Below are 18,540 nucleotides of genomic sequence, written 5' to 3'. Positions count from 1 at the left end.
TACTGATCAGTGAAGTGAAACAGGATGAGCGATGTAAAGCTATGTTCCGGCTGAGAATGTTCACAATTATTAAACGATGATGTGCCAGACATCTTGCAGAGATTGATGTCCTGGTTGCGATAAGCACAGCAGTGGAACATATGGAATAGCAATGTACCACTCACTCCCTTTCAATTTGGATCAGAAAAAAAAGGCATTTTTAATGTCGGAAACCAAAACATAATTATAGCTGAAAAAGTGTGTTATCTCAGGGTCAAGGTGACCCGACGGCAAGAAAACAAATGTGTTTGTGGTATCCCCTGGGTTGTCTCTCGGTCAAGGTGAACGACCTCCCTGGCTTCCAGAAATACATATGCACCTGTGGAGGTCGTTCATCTTGACCCAGTGACAACCTAGGGGATACCACAAACACATTTGTTTTCTGGCCGTGGGGTCACGACAAAAGGGTTTATGAAGTATGTTTCCTGGGCTAGGTGCTATTATTATCTACGGTGCAGATGAATTCAAATTGTGTAAACAGTGACCAATTAAATCTGTTTAAAAGATGTAGTTTACAAATGAATTACAGAGTTAGGTATTAGAGACTATTAAAACCCCAATTAGGTGGTAGATTAAGAGTCACAATTTTAGGAATAGATATTCAGTTAGATAATTGAAAGGCATTCACTACATCCTTGCTTTTCTCTCATTCACTCCCCAAAGTCACACTGTTCCCTCCGGCTCGTCTCTCCAGCTTCGCTTTGCACAATTGCTTCAGTTGATGAGATTGGACCTCGGGCACCTGCCACAGCTCTTCATTTCCACTCCTTTCCTTCCACTCACTCTCATCCACTTGTAACAGAAGTCCAGCTCTGTGGAGACCTTATCACCTCCTAATAAGCATCTATAGTGACACCATTCTAAGTTGGGCACACTTGCAAAAAGCTGTTGAGCAAGGTGATGGTAACAAGCTTAGCCAGAGGCATGCCTTGGGTGGTTTCCAAAAAGAGGGACAATTGGTTGTAACATGTGACAAATTCCTGTGACATTATTTTTAATATCAGTGTTAAGGGGGTGAGCGGAAGCGATGAAAACAAATATTGCTGAGAAGGCAATCACTCCTACACAGTCTGGCATTTCTTGATCTGAGGTAAGATAAAGATGTGAGCAAAGTTGGCTTTTTATCAGCACTGACATATAAAATAACAATGACACGTTAACAAACAGATAATGCTAGAAATATTGGACCATTCTCAGCAGAGTGGGTGTGGTTATTGTAAACAAGATTTAATCTCCAGATGAAAAAAATGTTTTTTTTTTGTACCAACAGACACATACTGATGAGTACAATAGAGGTCCAAGTTCTATTTAAGAAACACCTAAATCAACTAGTAATAGAAATTTAAAAATGAACGTTACTTTAGCACTTTATTTTAACATTGAAGAACCTATCCGTTCCTTATACATAAGGAGATTTAATGGTCATTGGTTGTAAAATCTTGGGCTCCGAAAATTGCTGAATGTGTCAGTTAAATTGAAATGCATTGCCTGAATGGGAAATCTGTTGTAGCTAAGGATGTAAGGGCTTCAATACAAGATGGACGTTACAGATGAGCAACATGGAGGTATTTCCTTCACGGCTGCATTTATTCAGTATGTGATGAACCATTAGCCTCTTATTTATATCCTACACTTTTGTTCATTTCTTGTCTTTGACCAAATCGATTTCTCTATTGTATTGTATAATTCAATACTTTGTATAACCTTTTAAATGTTGCAAATAGCAACAGGGTCAATGGTATACACATGAAACACACACGAATATCCTGTCCCAATAAGAAAATTTCTTTACAAAAAGCTCTTTGAATGTCTCTCATCCATTTTATGATCATAGCATCTCCCTGAAGTAGGATAAAATGAAAACTGTATTCTACTTATCTTTCATCAACGCACCTTGGAGGACTGTACCTGGGGAAAGAACAGCCGGCTGTGGAATGTCCTTAAAGGAATAACACACAAGGCTGTTGTGCGTTTATCTGATTTCTTTTATTCTGAAATCATTTTATTTCGGCGTGAGAAAATGAAAGCCTTATTGCTTTTCTAGGAAAGCTACTTAATTATGATCTCGAACAAAAACTGCTATTTGAAGCCTACGTGTGATGTTTTTGAATAGGACTGTGTTCATTTTTTGGTGTATTGAGCTTTTTTTATTTGATTAAAGAAGCCAGTAGGGTAAAAAAAAAAACACTGTAGTTCCTATGATATGTCGTCTCTGTGTCTGGGGATCAATTGAAGGGAATCAGCTTTAACCAGCATTAGCAGTAGTTCACACGTTGACTTCTGGTCGCCGGCACCTAAGATATTTATTTATTTATATTTGATTTCTTTATTCTCTTCACAGCCTTGCTTCTACTTTCATCTCCAGCTTCCCCTTGTACCAGACTCTTGCTTCCTCAGTGTCACTTCTGTTTATATTTTCACTCTCTTTGTCTCTCTCAAGAGCAACACTCTTGCCAGTGAGTGCAGACATCAGAGGCAGTCTTAGACAGGTTTTTCACTGCGGCTTCACAAGGTTATGAGGGAAGAAATGTTGGCTGACAATTTCCCTTCAGCCTCTTTAAGATGTGGCATGCGACATGTTACCCGCCGCACATTGTGACGTAACATATTTTAGATAGTAAATCCAATCCTTTTATCTGAATATAGATCAATGCGAGCTGCAGGAAGTTGCCTTTCAAGTCTTTCTATCGGGAGTACTTGTGTAGTAATTGCCTGGTTAAAACTCTAGACTCTAAACCAGTATTTAAAAAGAGAATATAGAAAATAGTGTGATAAACTGTTGTTCTTTGGCTCTGACTCTTGATCTATCTTTGCTTGAACCTTGAATTTACATCACTATATCTTTAGCAAGTAAAAAAAAAAACTTGGGCTAAAAGGAAGCATGTGTTTTCATATCCAGTTCAAAGTAGTCGGTTGGATGACGGCACAGCCTTCAATAGTTTCCGCTCCCCCTGATGTCGCACAAACAACAATAGCTACAAGCTAAAAGCAGAGTTCTGTGTTCAGGTCAGGGGGGTTTGTCTGAGTGTGGAAGATATTCAGCAGTCAGCAGATGGATGGATGGATGAATAGACAGACAGATAGTTGGATAGATGGATGGACCCTTTCCATACGAACATTTTCTCTAGGACTGACTCCACAGAGTCCACACTTTTCCCATCACAAAAACACATTTTCTGATCAGCCTGTCCAGTCGGTTACTATCTCCCAAAGTCAAGGTCATGCTGCCGCCCCAAAACACATCCCCAAAGAACACAGCACTAGCTACAAAAGGTGTAAGATTGTACTGCTCAAATGTTACACCTTAACACCTTAAAATACGAGACACCATTTTCAAAGCCCAAAGCTGGAAACCTATAGACAAGACCATGCATGCTTTAGGGTGTTGAGATCAAAGGAAGATTTCCGTTTTAGAGGATTATTTATGTTCATATTTTTGGTAGTTTAGGTTCAGGTAACAATTATGTTGAGACTAAGCAAAGTGAAAAGAGGTAAATCGGGGGGTTGAATCCAGTAGAAGCCGAAGAATACATATCAAAATGTAAAAAATACATAATTTTAAAGTATACTGCAATCACATAACCAGTCCTGAAACATACAATATCTATCCTCATTTATCTCAATCTCTTCAAACATCATAATAAAATTGATCTGTTTTGTTCTGAATCCATAGTTACCAGAAAGAAGGGGTGAAGGTTACACCGTTCACCTCTGTAGAGCCCAGGTTTTATATGCTCTGAGAGGACCCTTGGGTCACCCTGCAGATCCTCCTCGGACGGCGTGGGGGGAAACAACACGAGGGGAACGGAAGTGAACTGAAGATGGGAATGAAGGAGCTAATTGCTTCCAGTGGATTTTTGAAATCGAACTCTTGTCCCCAATGTAAAGCCAGACTGTTCACAGATGGAATATTGATGACGATGGCAAAAAATAAAGGAATATGAACCCCAGATGTGATCAATAGAAAACATTCACAGAACATGGCTCAACTGCAGAGTGACTGCAATTGTCCACCTTTTATTAATAAAAGTCTTAAATTAGTTCTATTGACATCTTTGCATGCACCGTATGCATTGCTAGTATGAATATGGATTGTTAAGCATTGAAAGTAGTACATTTAGGAATTATTTAACATTAAAACATCATGTTATGTAGTGAAATTTCAAAAGATTGTTGCAACTTATGATTTCATTATACACAGAAAGTGTATGGGTGTAATGAATGAGGGAAAATTAAAAAATGCCGCCAATACACAAGTGCAAAAAGATGCAGTTTATTGAGTGACCACTTGAGGCTTGTTGCAGAAAGAACATAATCGCATACACACCCAGACAAAAAGTTTACTTTTAAATTTACTTTTTCATTATATTCCAATTCATGGTTTAACATAAATGTGCATTATAGAGGAAGTGGTTAGGTTGACTTGTAAGTGAGTGTGTATTTGCATGTATTTCAACTAAAAATGGGTAGTTTTCTCGACCAATCATCATTCAGCCCGCACAAATTTGCATCAAAATTGTAATTCAGTGACAGAATGTTGACGCCGTAGATACTACGTCCATATTGTATATACGGCTGAATGTTTAAATTAGCTGTGTCTCACAGTCTGAGTGGTTCTCGAGTTATGTCCTCTTTTCACTCGCTTCGCTCACATGACAACAGTATTTTACATATACTTTTATTGAATTTAATATAACCTAATTATATACTAGATTAAAAGGTCATTAATGTAAGTGCAAGAACAAGTAGAGCATATTTAGCGGTTTAAGATCATTTACTGCACTGAAGTTAATGCTTTAATTAGCATGCAAATGAAATGAGATGATGCTATAGCACATTTTAGACAAGAAATTATTAATGTTGCATAACATGAATGGTTTGCAACATTGCTTTTTTTCACAAACGCTTAGAAAGTACTGTAAAGTGTTATGACTGCTAGTGCTGTCGCCTTGACATGAATATGTAAAAAGACTATCTGGAAAGATAGATATTTTTTAAGGACAAAGCAGAGAAAACATTAGTTGTGTTCCTTTTTTTTTATGTTTGTTGTTGCTTATTTAACATCAGCATATTAAACGTTCTCTCTTATCTTGCGTAAAGGAAGAATCAATTTTTATCAGAACATTACATGGTTTTGTTGCTCTCTCAAGAGTCTTTTTACTCCCCGTCTTTCTCTGGCGGTTCTGCTTGCCGGCTCCACTCGTGTTTACATATAGTTCTAACCAGCGCAACAAAATGAACATTTCCTGCCTGCAGCTTGTATCCTTGTTCGTGTTGTTCTGTCTCTTCCGCTCTTTCTGACTCACACTTGGACTCGCAGTGTCTTTCACCTTCGTCAGTTTCCTACTCACAAATCAGAAGTAAACAGCCAATGTTCATATAAAAAATTAATAAATCCATGACTCCCTTTGGTCGGTCTCAACAGTCTCACTTTACTCTCACTGTCAGCCTGAAAAATGGGCTTAGAGAAGTCATTTTGTAACTGTGGAATGATCTATAAAATCAGGCTTAGTTTGATTTATGCACACCATTAGCTGGGAATAGTGTTCTATCAAAAGTACCATCTCCGTCTGGGGGCTGTTGCGTGAAACCTAAAGCCACATTTGTACAGACAGATTTGTATAACCTGAGCTGAATGGCGGGATCATGAGAGCTGTAATTATGACAAACAAGTCTTATTTGTCCTTGAACAAAGTTCCCTCCAGGTTTTACATAAATAAGTCACACATGGTTATTTTATATCACCTCACTGGGAAAACGGTACGTGCATGTGAAATATATCGCATATACATCTACAAATACGATGGTGATATTTGTGAGCAAAAATACTTTGTTACCTTTAAGGTTAAACTGATTGTCCGTCTCTGAGGGATCTAGTTGTAACTCTCTCATGGAATCTTGGGTTGAATCCTCCTCTAAAACGGATATATCTGCTAATCCTCCTAAAAAGAGGACATCAGATGATAATCCTTTATCATCCATTTTAACTTCTCAAACGGTTCCAACGGGTAAAATATATTATGCTTTGCTAGACCCTTAAAACAAAATTAAAAAAGCCAAGTTGTTTAGAAAACCACAAAGAACTCTTGAAAGAGTTCAAACATATTCAAATACCTTCTATGCCGCTTCATTTTAAGATTCTTTTCAATGTTTTTTTCCCCAGAGAGGACATTTAAGATTTTTATTTTACCCCTGTGATATCCAAGGAAAACATTATCATGTATATGGTCCCCTGGCCTTCTGTTTGACACATCGTATCCTTGTTTTGTTAAGTAAATAATTGTTAAGGTTGATGAGGCCTCATGATACTACATTGGTATTTAATTATACCTTATATTTAGACTTAATTTTAAAAGGCCATTTGATACCAATCTCTGCTTTATAATAATTGTCTCTGATCTGCTTATTCAATGAAACCTGGCCTCATTTTACCGAGGGTGCCACCTAGTGGCCTTTCAAACTGTATCGTGATACATCATCAGCTGCCACCATCAACCCATCACAAGTAAATAATACTTTCTTCAGTGGTGGACTTTCAGGTCCAGCAAAGAATTGTCTGCTGGCCTAAACATACTCCATACATACTGTAAAAGTAAATGTATATTATATGTTATGTCATATCAATTTGACAGCGCTGTTTCTAGTCATAAATATGATGGTAGATTTTTTTTTTATGACTGACATTTATCCAACTTACAACATAAAATGGCCCTAAAATGCTACTAATTAAAACAATTAATTCTAAACCACTGTAAAAATGTGTGCCAACATGTTCGATTGTTTCTTTTGTGAATTAGCGGTTTCCTTTTCTCTTCGTTGATGCCTTATATAAAATGGTTATAATGCATATTTTATTGGAGACACTTTGTAAGTTCGGATAGAATTTTTGGACTCAAAAGTTTGTAAACTAATCTCTTCTAAATCTACTTTTGTTGTTGAGATATATCTGTGATTTTATTTTCCTACTTTTACTGTTCAATGTGAGCCTAATAATTGGTAGTTAGGTGTTGTTGGATCAGCCCATATTAAGGTCGATGTGATGTCTACGAGTGTTGCAAGTTTTTTCCTAACACAAAATGAGGATTTTGAGGATTGCATCACAAAACGTGGATCGTTTTTGTTGTCGTTGTTTGTCCGAAACTCATTTTAAAAATGCATTCTTCTCTCTTCTGTCATTTCAGTGAGGGAGGAGAACGTGGCCACTTTCCGTGGGTCGGAGTACTTTTGCTACGACTTGTCTCAGAACCCCATCCAGAGCAGCAGCGACGAGATCACGCTGTCCTTCAAGACCTGGCAGCGAAACGGCCTCCTCCTACACACGGGGAAATCTGCCGACTACGTCAACCTGGCGCTGAAAGACGGGGCCGTTTCTCTCGTCATCAATCTGGGCTCCGGGGCCTTCGAGGCCATTGTTGAGCCGGTCAATGGAAAGTTTAATGACAACGCCTGGCACGACATAAAAGTCACGCGCAACCTGAGACAGGTAATCCAGGGTAACAGTGATAAAGAGTTTGGAATTGGGAGGATTTTCTTTATTTTTGCCTTAGAGTAGCTGCTTTAAGTCATCACATTGCCATATTTCAGGACATTGATTAAACAATGGTGTTCTCTTTTTGACTTTAACATGCTTTTATTTTCTTTTAACTTCCATTTCATTCTTTATTTTCACTTCCAGGGTACAAAACAGTGAGCCAGGAAAGTTGACCAAAGATACCGCTCGAAGCGTTGTCCTCTATAATTCCTTGTCATAGTGAACTTGTGTTCCCGGCGTCCTTTTTTAAGAGAGAGTTATCTGATAACGACATGTTGTTTTGCATTCACCTAGGCCGGCACTTCTGCTTCGCTATCTCCGGTTTTTTATGCCTGCGTAGAATATAGACTTTCACGGTGAAGCCAGGCTGAGTGTCTGCAGTTTGAGCCCGATATTAATGAAATACTCAAAGTAAACAAGAGCTCTTAAAAAAGACCGATTAGGAGACTTTTTTTCTATTTTCTTTGTTTGTGTTTATTTTCAATGTAATTAATAAGACATATTTTAACGGTTGATTTGTAAAATGTGCACTTAAGTATTTTTTTATCCTTTTATTTACAGTTGTTTTTCTATGGCATAAAATGCTAAGAACTCAAACCTTTATTCCTGAAAATATAAAAAACTCTGGAAATCGGTCTGGCAAAGTCCAGAAGCTAGTTTTGTCACAATACTCCAGGTTGCTTACCGTCACTCTGTCCTTCCTTTCAATGTCATCTTCTCTCCTCTTTAACTTACTCTTTTTTTTTTTTTTTAAACGGGTTAATAAACTCTACAGTATTTGCAGGGATTCGAGCCATCCTACACAAATTTTCATGTAGATGTGATATTGCCGTCCCTTTTTTTTTGTTTGTTTGTCTCTCTTTCAGGATTCTGATGTAGAAAATTTGGTTTGGATGGCCTCGGTGTTACTCCACTGAATCTCAGACAAATCGTGTAGCGTTTATTCCCTAACTAACTCATCCATGATAAAAGTCATGTTTTACAACTAACCGAGATCTAACCAACTAATGTACTAACATCCTTATTCTCCATCCTTAATTTTCATTTTTATGTTTTTTGTCCATCCTTATTAACAACCTTTTTTGTTCACTATTCTTTTGATTTCCTTTCTTCCCCTTTTTCTGGAAAGCAATCAGGCATTGGACACGCTATGGTAAACAAACTACATTGTCTGGTAGATATCATTCTTATTGTCTTTTTTTTGGGTTTGCCGTGTGTCCCCTCCCCCTCTCTTCTTTTATTTGTTCTCTTTGAGTTCCATCCTAGACACTCTTATCAAAAAATGAGGAGATGGGTTTGTATAACCGGGAAATTCTTTCGTCGCTTCTTCTCAATTTCTTCCCTGACCTGCCAACAACCTTCTTCTTTTCCCCACAATACCCCATCCTTTTTTTAATCACTTTGGCTTTTACTTTTTGAATTTTTATTTTTATTTTTGTACACATTAATGTAGATTTATAATAATGACAAATTGACCTCTCCGCCTTTACTGGGGCTACTATTATTTTTTATGTTCACACAAAAAGTCCCCATTTTTTGTGAGGACTGTCGTCCAGAACTGACAGAAGCTTACCACAATCCCAGCAAAGACGGGGACCTCGACACCGAGCCCTACAAGAGAAAAACCAGAAATGGCAACCCTTTCGCTTCATTGCGGGAGCTCTGACAGTTGTTTCAAACTCACTATGGCGCATGGCATGCCCACACCTCATCAGCCTCTTTCCAAAATCATAAACCCTGTCATTCAAAATAACCACTAACACTCATTGACTCACCCTCCTCCCATCACTTCTCACCCACTCTGCCCTCCCTGTGTGTGTGTGTGTTTTGGTAGCATGCTTGTGGAAGTGGTGTTGATCTCGATCCAAGCCCAGAGTCCATATGCAACAACATAAGGTTCTGAGAATAAACAACCCTAAACTTTGATGACCCGATGTCATTGATCAACATGACTGGAAAGTTTGCCCCCCCAATCATTTATTCTCAGTAACTGTTTGTATGTGGTCCCCGTTGTTGACTGCATGGTCTGTCGCCTGCCCTCAGCTTTGTATGGCAACATCACTCCGATTTATTCCCTCTCATGTCCAGTTTAATGTTTTTAATTTGCCTTCCAAATGTGGTTACCTTGGTTTGCACATGTGTGGAAAAAAAAAGCCTCCCTTTGTTCTGCATGCATGTGGATCTAAAGATGTGTGCGAGGGATGAGAGGATGAGAGGATGTCGGCGTGGAAGTGTGTACGAGCAAACATGTAGTTGGAGTGTGTGTGTGTGTGTGTGTGTGTGTGTGTGTGTGTGTGTGCGTGTGTTTGTCTGCAATACAAAAATGAACCCCCCAAACCTAAGACAAGTGAAAGTCCTTGGTTTGAACATTGTACTAACCCTCCCCAAACCTGAATTCTCAAAACCAAAATATCCATTCTCTTACCCCCCATCAAAGATAAAGAAAATATGCCTCTTCCATATTTTCTTTACCTGTCCTGTGAATCTTCCAAAAAAAAAAAGAAAAAAAAGTCCATTAACCAGAAATCAAACGGTCTAAACTATTACGTCAAGGTATCAAATGATTAGGAATCAACATGAAGTTTGAGAAATTTTCAATGCAGACCAAGGAAGGAGGTGTGATCTAGACGCAGCAACCCATCAAGTCTGAGAGTGTAATGGTTGGGCTTTGGCTATGTGTTACCACTCAACAGGTGACAATATCCGTGGATGGGATCCTCACCACGACAGGCTACACCCAGGAGGACTACACCATGCTTGGGTCTGATGATTTCTTCTATGTGGGAGGGAGTCCCAGCACTGCGGACCTTCCCGGGTCCCCAGTTAGCAACAATTTCATGGGCTGCCTAAAAGAGGTAAGATGCTTGGAATTCAATGGTGTTTGATTGAATGTAGAACAGTCTGCGTATGAAGGGATCATATCCAGTTACTGGTCGTTAACAATTATGGATTAATTTAATATACATTATTTAACTCTTGAATTATCTCTGGGTCATGGTGACCCGAAGGCCTGGAAAAAATGTGTTTGTGGTATCCCTTGTGTTGTTATTGGATCAAGGTGACCCGAAGGCCTAAAAACAAGTTTCGTGGTATCCCTTGTGTTGTTTCTGGATCAAGGTGACCCGAAGGCCTGGAAAAAAAATGAAATAAATAGATAGCAGTGGTGGAGGGCGTTCCCTTTGACCCAGAGACGACACAAGGGATACCACAAACACATTGTTCTCTGGCTTTGGGGTCACCTTGACCCAGAGATAAAACAATGGTTAAAATCTAAAATTGACCTTTTTGTATGAGATATTTGTCATTGCATTGTCTTTTATTCTGCTGTGTAAGCAATATTACATGTTGTAGTTGTTGATTTAAGTGTACTTGTTTCTGTTGTGAATACTCATGCTTTCTGTATATGTGTGAAGCTTGGAATTAATTTGCATGTATTTACTTGAGCAGCGAGAGAAACACAAAAGTAATCATTATAATGGCACAAGCAGAAGTTATTAAAACAAACAAAAACAATTACAGCTGCTGACTCGACTCATAGAGTATCAGGCTTCTCTTATGGCCAAATCAACTGCATAATAACTTCCCGCAGAGTGTGGGCAAATGTCTAGAAATAGCTTCTGTCTTATTTTATCTGAAGCGTCAGCTCATAAACGTCCTAACAAATATACAGTCAACCATATTGTTTGTATTTCAAGAAATGTGTATCACAGATTTTGGACCGTAAGTGTTTTTTGTAAGTACAGTTTGAAAAATATATACTAATAATTTAAAAATGAGCACCCTTTCATTTACATACTTCTTCTACTGACCTATTCGGATTCTGAAAAATAATGATAGCGTGGAGACCGCCAGAGGCAACTGAAAAGATGAAAGAAATACATGTTTTTCTAAGGTTCTAGTTGGAGTCTTGAGTCAGTAGCATGATGGTTTTTAATTAACGCTTTGGACAATTATTGGCTTCCAGGATGACTTTCAAGTAGACAAGAAGACTCGTTTTTTTTTTAAAAGGTTGGCTTGATGGTTGTCACCAATCTTTTTGCCGTTATTTGTTGTAGGAATCGATGAAAACTAAAAAGAAATGAGCTCATACATATAAAATATTGGAAACAATTTAGGTAAATTTGCTTTGGATGATTTGTCGATTACGTTGATTTTAAGATTCATTCATTATCAACATTTAGTTATTATTAGTTATTAAAACTGTATCAAATAAACTGATTCCTTAACAGGTAAGAGGAGAATGAATTTAAAATGAATGGAAATATATTTCATCAAAGCTCATAGTTATAATGAGTAAAACTGACATAAACAGGCACCCTGAGTTGTTTCCACGTTTTAAAAAAGCAACCCAGCAGGCATTCAAATTAAAATACAAACAAGCTAAATAGACATCATATCGGGGCTCTTAAGATATTTAATTATGCCTATATTACCGTTTATTGCTATTCAGTGGGTTGAATTTACAATAGCACAGGAGGATGGTTAAACTGTGCTTGTTTTGAAGATTAATATGTGCATAGTATATATTGGAAAGATTCATGAACCGTAAACCAAATAGGAGTATATTTTTTAATATACGTTAAAATGAAGAAGTGTCAGTGTTTAGTTTTCTGTAATAAGAACAAACCTTTTTTTTAATTCTATTTATATTAAAATTAAATAACTATTTACATTTTAGTGAGTCATTTTTGCACACTTTATATCTATAATAAAATTGCTTAATTGATAATATAATTAATTTAATTGTGGGATTTTACTGCATAGGGCTATAATGGCAAGAAACAAAGCTTTTTATTATCTGGTTCGGGCACAAAGGGAAGCACAATCACAGACACAAACGTACCTTTTTTTCTTTTTTTTACTTGTGGCTGTTTAATGAAACAATAACAAACAATAATTATTGAATAAATATTACAAAGTTTGAATTAATCAGTAAAATATTTTAGCCAAAGTCTCTTATCAACAGTAGCTATTCTGTCACAAGATAAGATCCGTTCCTTTTTTTTTCTGTGTGTGCAATTATTTTAAGGAAGTGTTCATAATTTGAAATGGAAAATATGTAGCAACGAGAGTTAGGGATGATTTCTCCAAACTGAACAAAAGCGTACAATCAAATCAATGTGGCTGCAGTGACAATGGTTCACTCGTCAAATTTTCTTTGGGCTGCAACAGCTTCGCAACAAACCGTGTTCCTTCAAATATCTAATTGGAGACCATCAGCCTATCAATGGGTGGAAATGAGCTTCTTGGCGATCACTTTAGTACATACAATTGTTTGGCCATATAAGTATAAATAAAAGTATTTGGTGCTTCTAATTTCTATTTAAGATACATACATCTTACAGTCTGAAAACTCATGTATACATTTTATTCTTTTTCCTTTTAAATCTGAACTTTAACGACAGAAAAAAGAATGAAATCAACATGTTTTGAAGACGAGCGATTCAAAGAATAATGTATCGCCCTTCTCTGTTGCTCCGTTAAGAGTGTTGCACGAGCTACTACCTCTGTCTTACCTCGAGGCTGTAGATGTTTAAATTTGACTTTAAGGCAGCATTATTAATGGGCGAGCGTCTGATGTGAAGACTGCATTTTTCATCTTGGATCTGTGATGCGTGAAGTGGTTTTATCTTCAGTTTCCAATTTTATCCGAGTGGATGTGAGTCAGCCAGAGTTGGCCCTCTAGAGTGAGCACTGGTTGGACAGGGGCATGGAGGTGAATCACCATGTGCCCGAGCAGTGAAAGTACGGCGTTACCCTCAAATGCTCCATCGCCTGTCGCTCTATTAAGCAGGCACGGTGCCACCTACTCTCCAGGACAATAAATGACTGCTCGTGACCGCTCTCGTGATCTCACGTCCGTGCAGTTATATATTCACACCGCCTTTGTTGATGTTGCTATCTGCCCCCCGGTGCTCCCCCACGCGTCATTACTTCTCAGCCCATTTCTCTTTCTCACCTTCCTCTCCTTTATCTTGCTCTGCTGTTCATACTGTCTACAAGCATCTTCAAGGTACTCGGGAATAAAAAGACTTGCCCATCAGGACGAAGGGAAGCAGAATCAACAGGAATCATCAGGACATGTAGTAAATAGGTTTTGCCGGGAATATATAGATGAAATCAAACAACATTAAAACATTTTAAAAAATTATATTTGTGTACTTTTTAAGATATCTTAGGGACAGAAGAGTAAAAACTATTTTTTACTTTATCTTCATCTAGGACAAGTAATTTTTTAGGACATTGACATTTTGGGAGACTCTTATCAGCAGCATGTTTTTATATTTTTTAAATTTTATAAATAATTACTATTATAAATAATTATTAGTGGTAGTCATTATCATTACTATAATTTTTAGGAATAATATTAACAGCAGGACTATTAAAAAATAGCATAAGTAGTCATATTAGTAGTAGCAGTTGTTTTAGCATTAGCAGCTCTTTAAGCATTAGCAGTTGTATTAGCATTAGTAGATGAAGTTGTTTTCAGTCATTCATTCTTATTTTCTCTTTAAAATATCAATAATTGTATTAAATATATTGTTATAATTATAAATTAATAATGTAAAATGAATGTTGTAAAAATGATTTTTTTTCTCTTTTTTTACACCTTTAGTTTGATATTCTAATTACAATAATTAAAACAAATACATTTTCTGAATTCAAATTTAAAATTCGTAGACGTTTAAATTCAATATCAATACGTTTTTTAGTGCTACCACGATTGGCTGACATAAAACGTAGCTTGTTACTCTCTTGAAATGTTTTGGTGCCTGTCGCACTATATACAAGTGCAGGCGACAGAAACCAGCAGACAAGTTTAGAATAGGAATAAACAACATTTTGATAGATAACAAGTACAAGCAATGCAATACGATAAATACTAAACGTGGAAAACCAAAGTCCAGAATATCTAAGTGTCCAACAACCAAAGCGTCTGCTGAACAACGAAATAAAGCTGGAAGCAAAGGAAACGACATAAAACCTGGGGAAACAGGGGATACAATGAATAAAAAAGATCGAAACACTCAGAAAAAGATGAATATCCTGAAGCACTAAAGCGCTCAGACACAGGGGCAAAGAGGCAAAACACAAGAAATTTAACAGGAATAATTCATAGAAAATGATTTCGAACCAGCGCAGGAAAATCTCTGTGTGGCTCACAGGTCTGGACTGGGGTTGAAGTAGGTTTGTTGATTGCTGAAGAGGTCCAGCCGGGTGCCATTATCTCACTGGGGGAAATGGGAAGAAACATATCAATGACATTATTATATCAACAATTTATATTGGGATTTGAACAAACAACCATTGATTTTGAAATATATATTTTTTAATTCAATTTATTATGTTGTTATTGTATTACATTATTAAAAAAAGAAAATCTTAACAAACAACAACAACATTTTAAATTATATATATATATAAGTCCAACCATTCAATACTCTTTATGCAACAATATACACTTCATTTAAGCCATATAAAAAGCTTGCACTAATTTGTAAGGTTTCAATTAATAACAAGAATTGCTTCATTATCGACCAACTAAACTAGCAAGTTAACCTGACATTAACAAAAACAAACTATATATGTGCTGATAAAGCTTCAAGAAGCAGTGTCATGTTGTTTATAGATCAGTAGGTGGCGCCAACAGTTTAGAAATGATGGAATGTTTCATTAGAGCAGTTGTTTAAAACAAAGGAAAATAGTGCACTGCCATCTAGTGGACTCTGAAAATAATGAAACTGCTTCATGAAGCTTCATCAGACCATCACTAGTCATTTTATTATGTATATCACGACTGAAAGTTGCATTTTTAAACATTCTTTTACAAGACACATTGGTCTCTGTTTGGGATCTGATGGTGCTGTTGACCCTTTGGCCTACTAGGAGATCAGTAGTTGATGGAACATGTACAAGTTATGTCGATGTCAGAACATGTATAGACATGTGTAGAATAGATGGTGAAGTGATGGTAAAAGCCTAGACCACTACATTCCTAAGTAAATTTTCCCCCTGAAGGCTACAAGCCTTTTCATCCATACACAACACCCACGCAAGTTCAACCTCCACTCATGGTGTGTCATCAGGACCGCAATGTGTCACATGACTGGAGGCCGGCCAGCCTTATGTTTGCAATGCCATAGTCAGCCTTTTGCAAAACCCCCGTTCATTTGTCATACAGTATCTCACGTCATTCTCCCGGCGTCACAGGGCACCCGTCGAGGCACCGGGGCAGTGCTGTGGCCTCTCGTGTCAGACTTTGGGGCTGGCTGGAGCCTGCTGTCAACAAACTCTGTCATCCTGTCTGTCAGCCTGTCCTTTTATTCTTGCAGGAAGTGGAGAGACATGTCTGCATGTATGTTCACGTCTCATCCTTTGATGAGAGCGGAGGATTTAACCGCTTGAAATAAATTGAGTAAAAAGGATGAGTAAGAGGGAGCACAGACTAAATCATTTGACATTTGAAAGGAGCGTCAGCGTCATCAGTTTTGCTCTAGTCACGACATCTTCAAACGGCTTTTGTTTACAGCCCCGAATGATAAATGCAACGCACTTCCTCCATAATATGGAATGGCTTCCCTTCATTTTTTTTATAAATGTTTTTTTTCTCAACATTTGTATTGGAAACATATTTTTGATCACAGTGCACAATACAAACATCCTTTATTTATTGTTTTCTTAAGATCACAATGTTTTTTTAAAAACACAAAATTGAAATCAAATAAAAATAAAAGCCGAGAGAAATACAAGAGTAGTCCTCCTGCACATCCTGGTCTTCATAAACTATGTAAAAATATATCTAAACTTTGAAAAAAATAAATAATTTGGTAATTTCTCGAACTAACCACTTAGTCTGACAAAGCTGAAAATAATTTAAAATAAGAATTTTATCAGTATCAGTATATAAAAGTAAAATAAAAGGATTTAATAATAAAAATGTAATAAAAATACAATTAATAAAAATAAACTAAGGTTCATTAATATAAGGTCACATATAAATAATGAGTCATTAATAAAAGTTAAAGAAAATACATTACATTTAATTCAATGATATTCATGATCCGGACAAGAAGAAAGACAAACGTCTGTAAATGTTGATCCTCTCATAGTATTTTAAAAAAAAGAAATTGAGGAGAAATGCAACTCTCAGCCACATTGAAGTTGTTTGCAGCTTTGAAGATTTCCAAAGCAAAAGAAGGCATCGACCGGCAATCAAAGAAGTAAACGTAACGACTGGACTGACAGAACTTTGTGTTCTCAGATCTGCTTCTAAAAATGTATATAAGTGGGCACGGATCATTTTTAATTCCTTTCATCCTCTAAGGTTTCAAATTTTAGGGCCCGCTTGAAGTCTTCTGCAATGTCTATTTTACTGAAACGTTACATAATTTTAAACTGACGGCGCCCCCTACTGAGCTCAAAATACAAATACACTCCTTCACGAAGCTTCAGCTTAAAATTACTGCATTTTGTTCTTCATGCACTACATACATCCACTTCCCTTTCATCCGTTTCCAATTTCCTTCCATCGTGGTGGGTCATAAAAAACCAACATGCTTTGGCACAGATTTTTTTTTCAGGTTTAAATACGTTTTGGATTCTGAGCCAAATATTTGTGTTTGAAGCTGTTGCAGGCCTTAAAAAAAACTTGGCAGGCTGCTTTTAGCACCGAGGTCGATAGAGTTGTGGATTTTTTTTTTGGGAATATCAGAACCACTCAATTTGAAGTGTAAAATAAAATGACGTATGATGATACATTAACATTAAAACCCAAGTAAACTTTAATTAGTATACATTTTTGTCGAAGATGATAACATTTTTACTTGTGAAAATCAATATTAAATCAGTACAATTAATATTCTTTCTGTTGTGGCGATTGTTTTGAACTATAACAATTTATTTTTATCTATAGTTATTCAAAAATGCATCATCTAGTGGGTTCTCAAAATGCTGACACTGCTCAATGAGGCTTTATCAATCCATGATGGTATTCCAGAACAAAAGCTTATCAATAATTCCCTCCCTTGTTATCAAAAAAAACTGCATTCAAGTTATTCTGCAATAAAAGAAAAACATCTGCAACATTTTTTTCCTTGAAGTTTGACTTGCTCCCTAATTGCCAAAGCTCTTTTTTTCAACTCCATTTTTGAATGAATTAACAGCAAGTAAACAAAAACAGGTCTTCAAAGAACAATACTATCAGTTCTTTCTCTCATTATCCAGAAAGTCCTGGCATTATCCGACATTAAAAATCTCAATCTTTTTTGTAAAAGAGCTGCTGTCTACAAGATGTGATCAAAGATTCACTTTACAGTCATTTAAATATATAACTTTTTTTCATTCTAAATTTAGCTGCAACTGGGAAATCAAACCTCAACTGAGCTACAAGGAAAAGTGACAGGAGGAATGATTCTTTTACTTTAAATATAGAACTCTTTTGTAAGTCATACCCTTTTAAAAGCTGACTCATATTTCCTCTTTTGAAGCTCTTTTCAGGTCCCTTCGTTACAGTCTGTCTGTGTTGAAAAGGGTGCAATATTATACTTAAGCCCTGGTACTTATGTGATAATATTACTCATGCAGGAAATTGAGTATGGGCCAAATCCATCTTTTATGCACATATAAAGATCATATCAGAGCTATCTGTCTCCTTTCCTGTTCTGTTATCGTTGCCTGTGGCAACCGGGTTAAGGCATTGGTGAACGGTTCTGCGTCATATTAGAGAACCGAAGGGTTCATATTAACACCCATATTTTTAAACAGTCATTCAAATTGATGAAATCTATAACTGCATGTTTTTTTATGTTTTTACAAATGCTAGTGCAGCTAGAGGGTCCACGGTTTTATGGTCGGGGTAATGATGGTCTAATGAAGCTTCATGAAGCAGTGTCATGTTGTTCAGTAGGTGGCGCCATCAGTTTAAAAGTGATGTCTCATTAGAACAGAGAACAAAGGAAAATAGTGCAGAG

The 18,540-nt window shown here is 36.9% G+C and overlaps 1 protein-coding gene across 3 annotated transcripts in view; it reads left to right on the top strand.

Annotated features, from left to right (window-relative positions):
* The window catches only part of nrxn3b (neurexin 3b), a 252,380-nt gene that overhangs the window by 54,563 nt on the left and 179,277 nt on the right, over positions 1 to 18,540 (top strand). Inside the window, exons 5-7 of one of the 3 annotated variants that reach the window (XM_087806280.1) lie at positions 7,221 to 7,522; positions 8,700 to 8,744; positions 10,264 to 10,425. In XM_087806280.1, coding sequence (XP_087662406.1) covers positions 7,221 to 7,522; positions 8,700 to 8,744; positions 10,264 to 10,425 — 509 coding nt within the window. Of the gene's footprint in view, positions 1 to 7,220; positions 7,523 to 8,699; positions 8,745 to 10,263; positions 10,426 to 18,540 lie in introns of those variants that run through there. The other 2 variants (XM_087806278.1, XM_087806279.1) reach the window with 2 other exon arrangements.

This window comes from Callionymus lyra, chromosome 13 (genome assembly GCF_982586985.1).
Source record: "Callionymus lyra chromosome 13, fCalLyr1.hap1.1, whole genome shotgun sequence".
NCBI classification, from domain to species: Eukaryota; Metazoa; Chordata; class Actinopteri; order Syngnathiformes; family Callionymidae; genus Callionymus; species Callionymus lyra.
The sequence above is the reverse complement of the archived record's forward strand: the minus strand, read 5'-3'. Positions and strand labels throughout refer to the sequence as shown.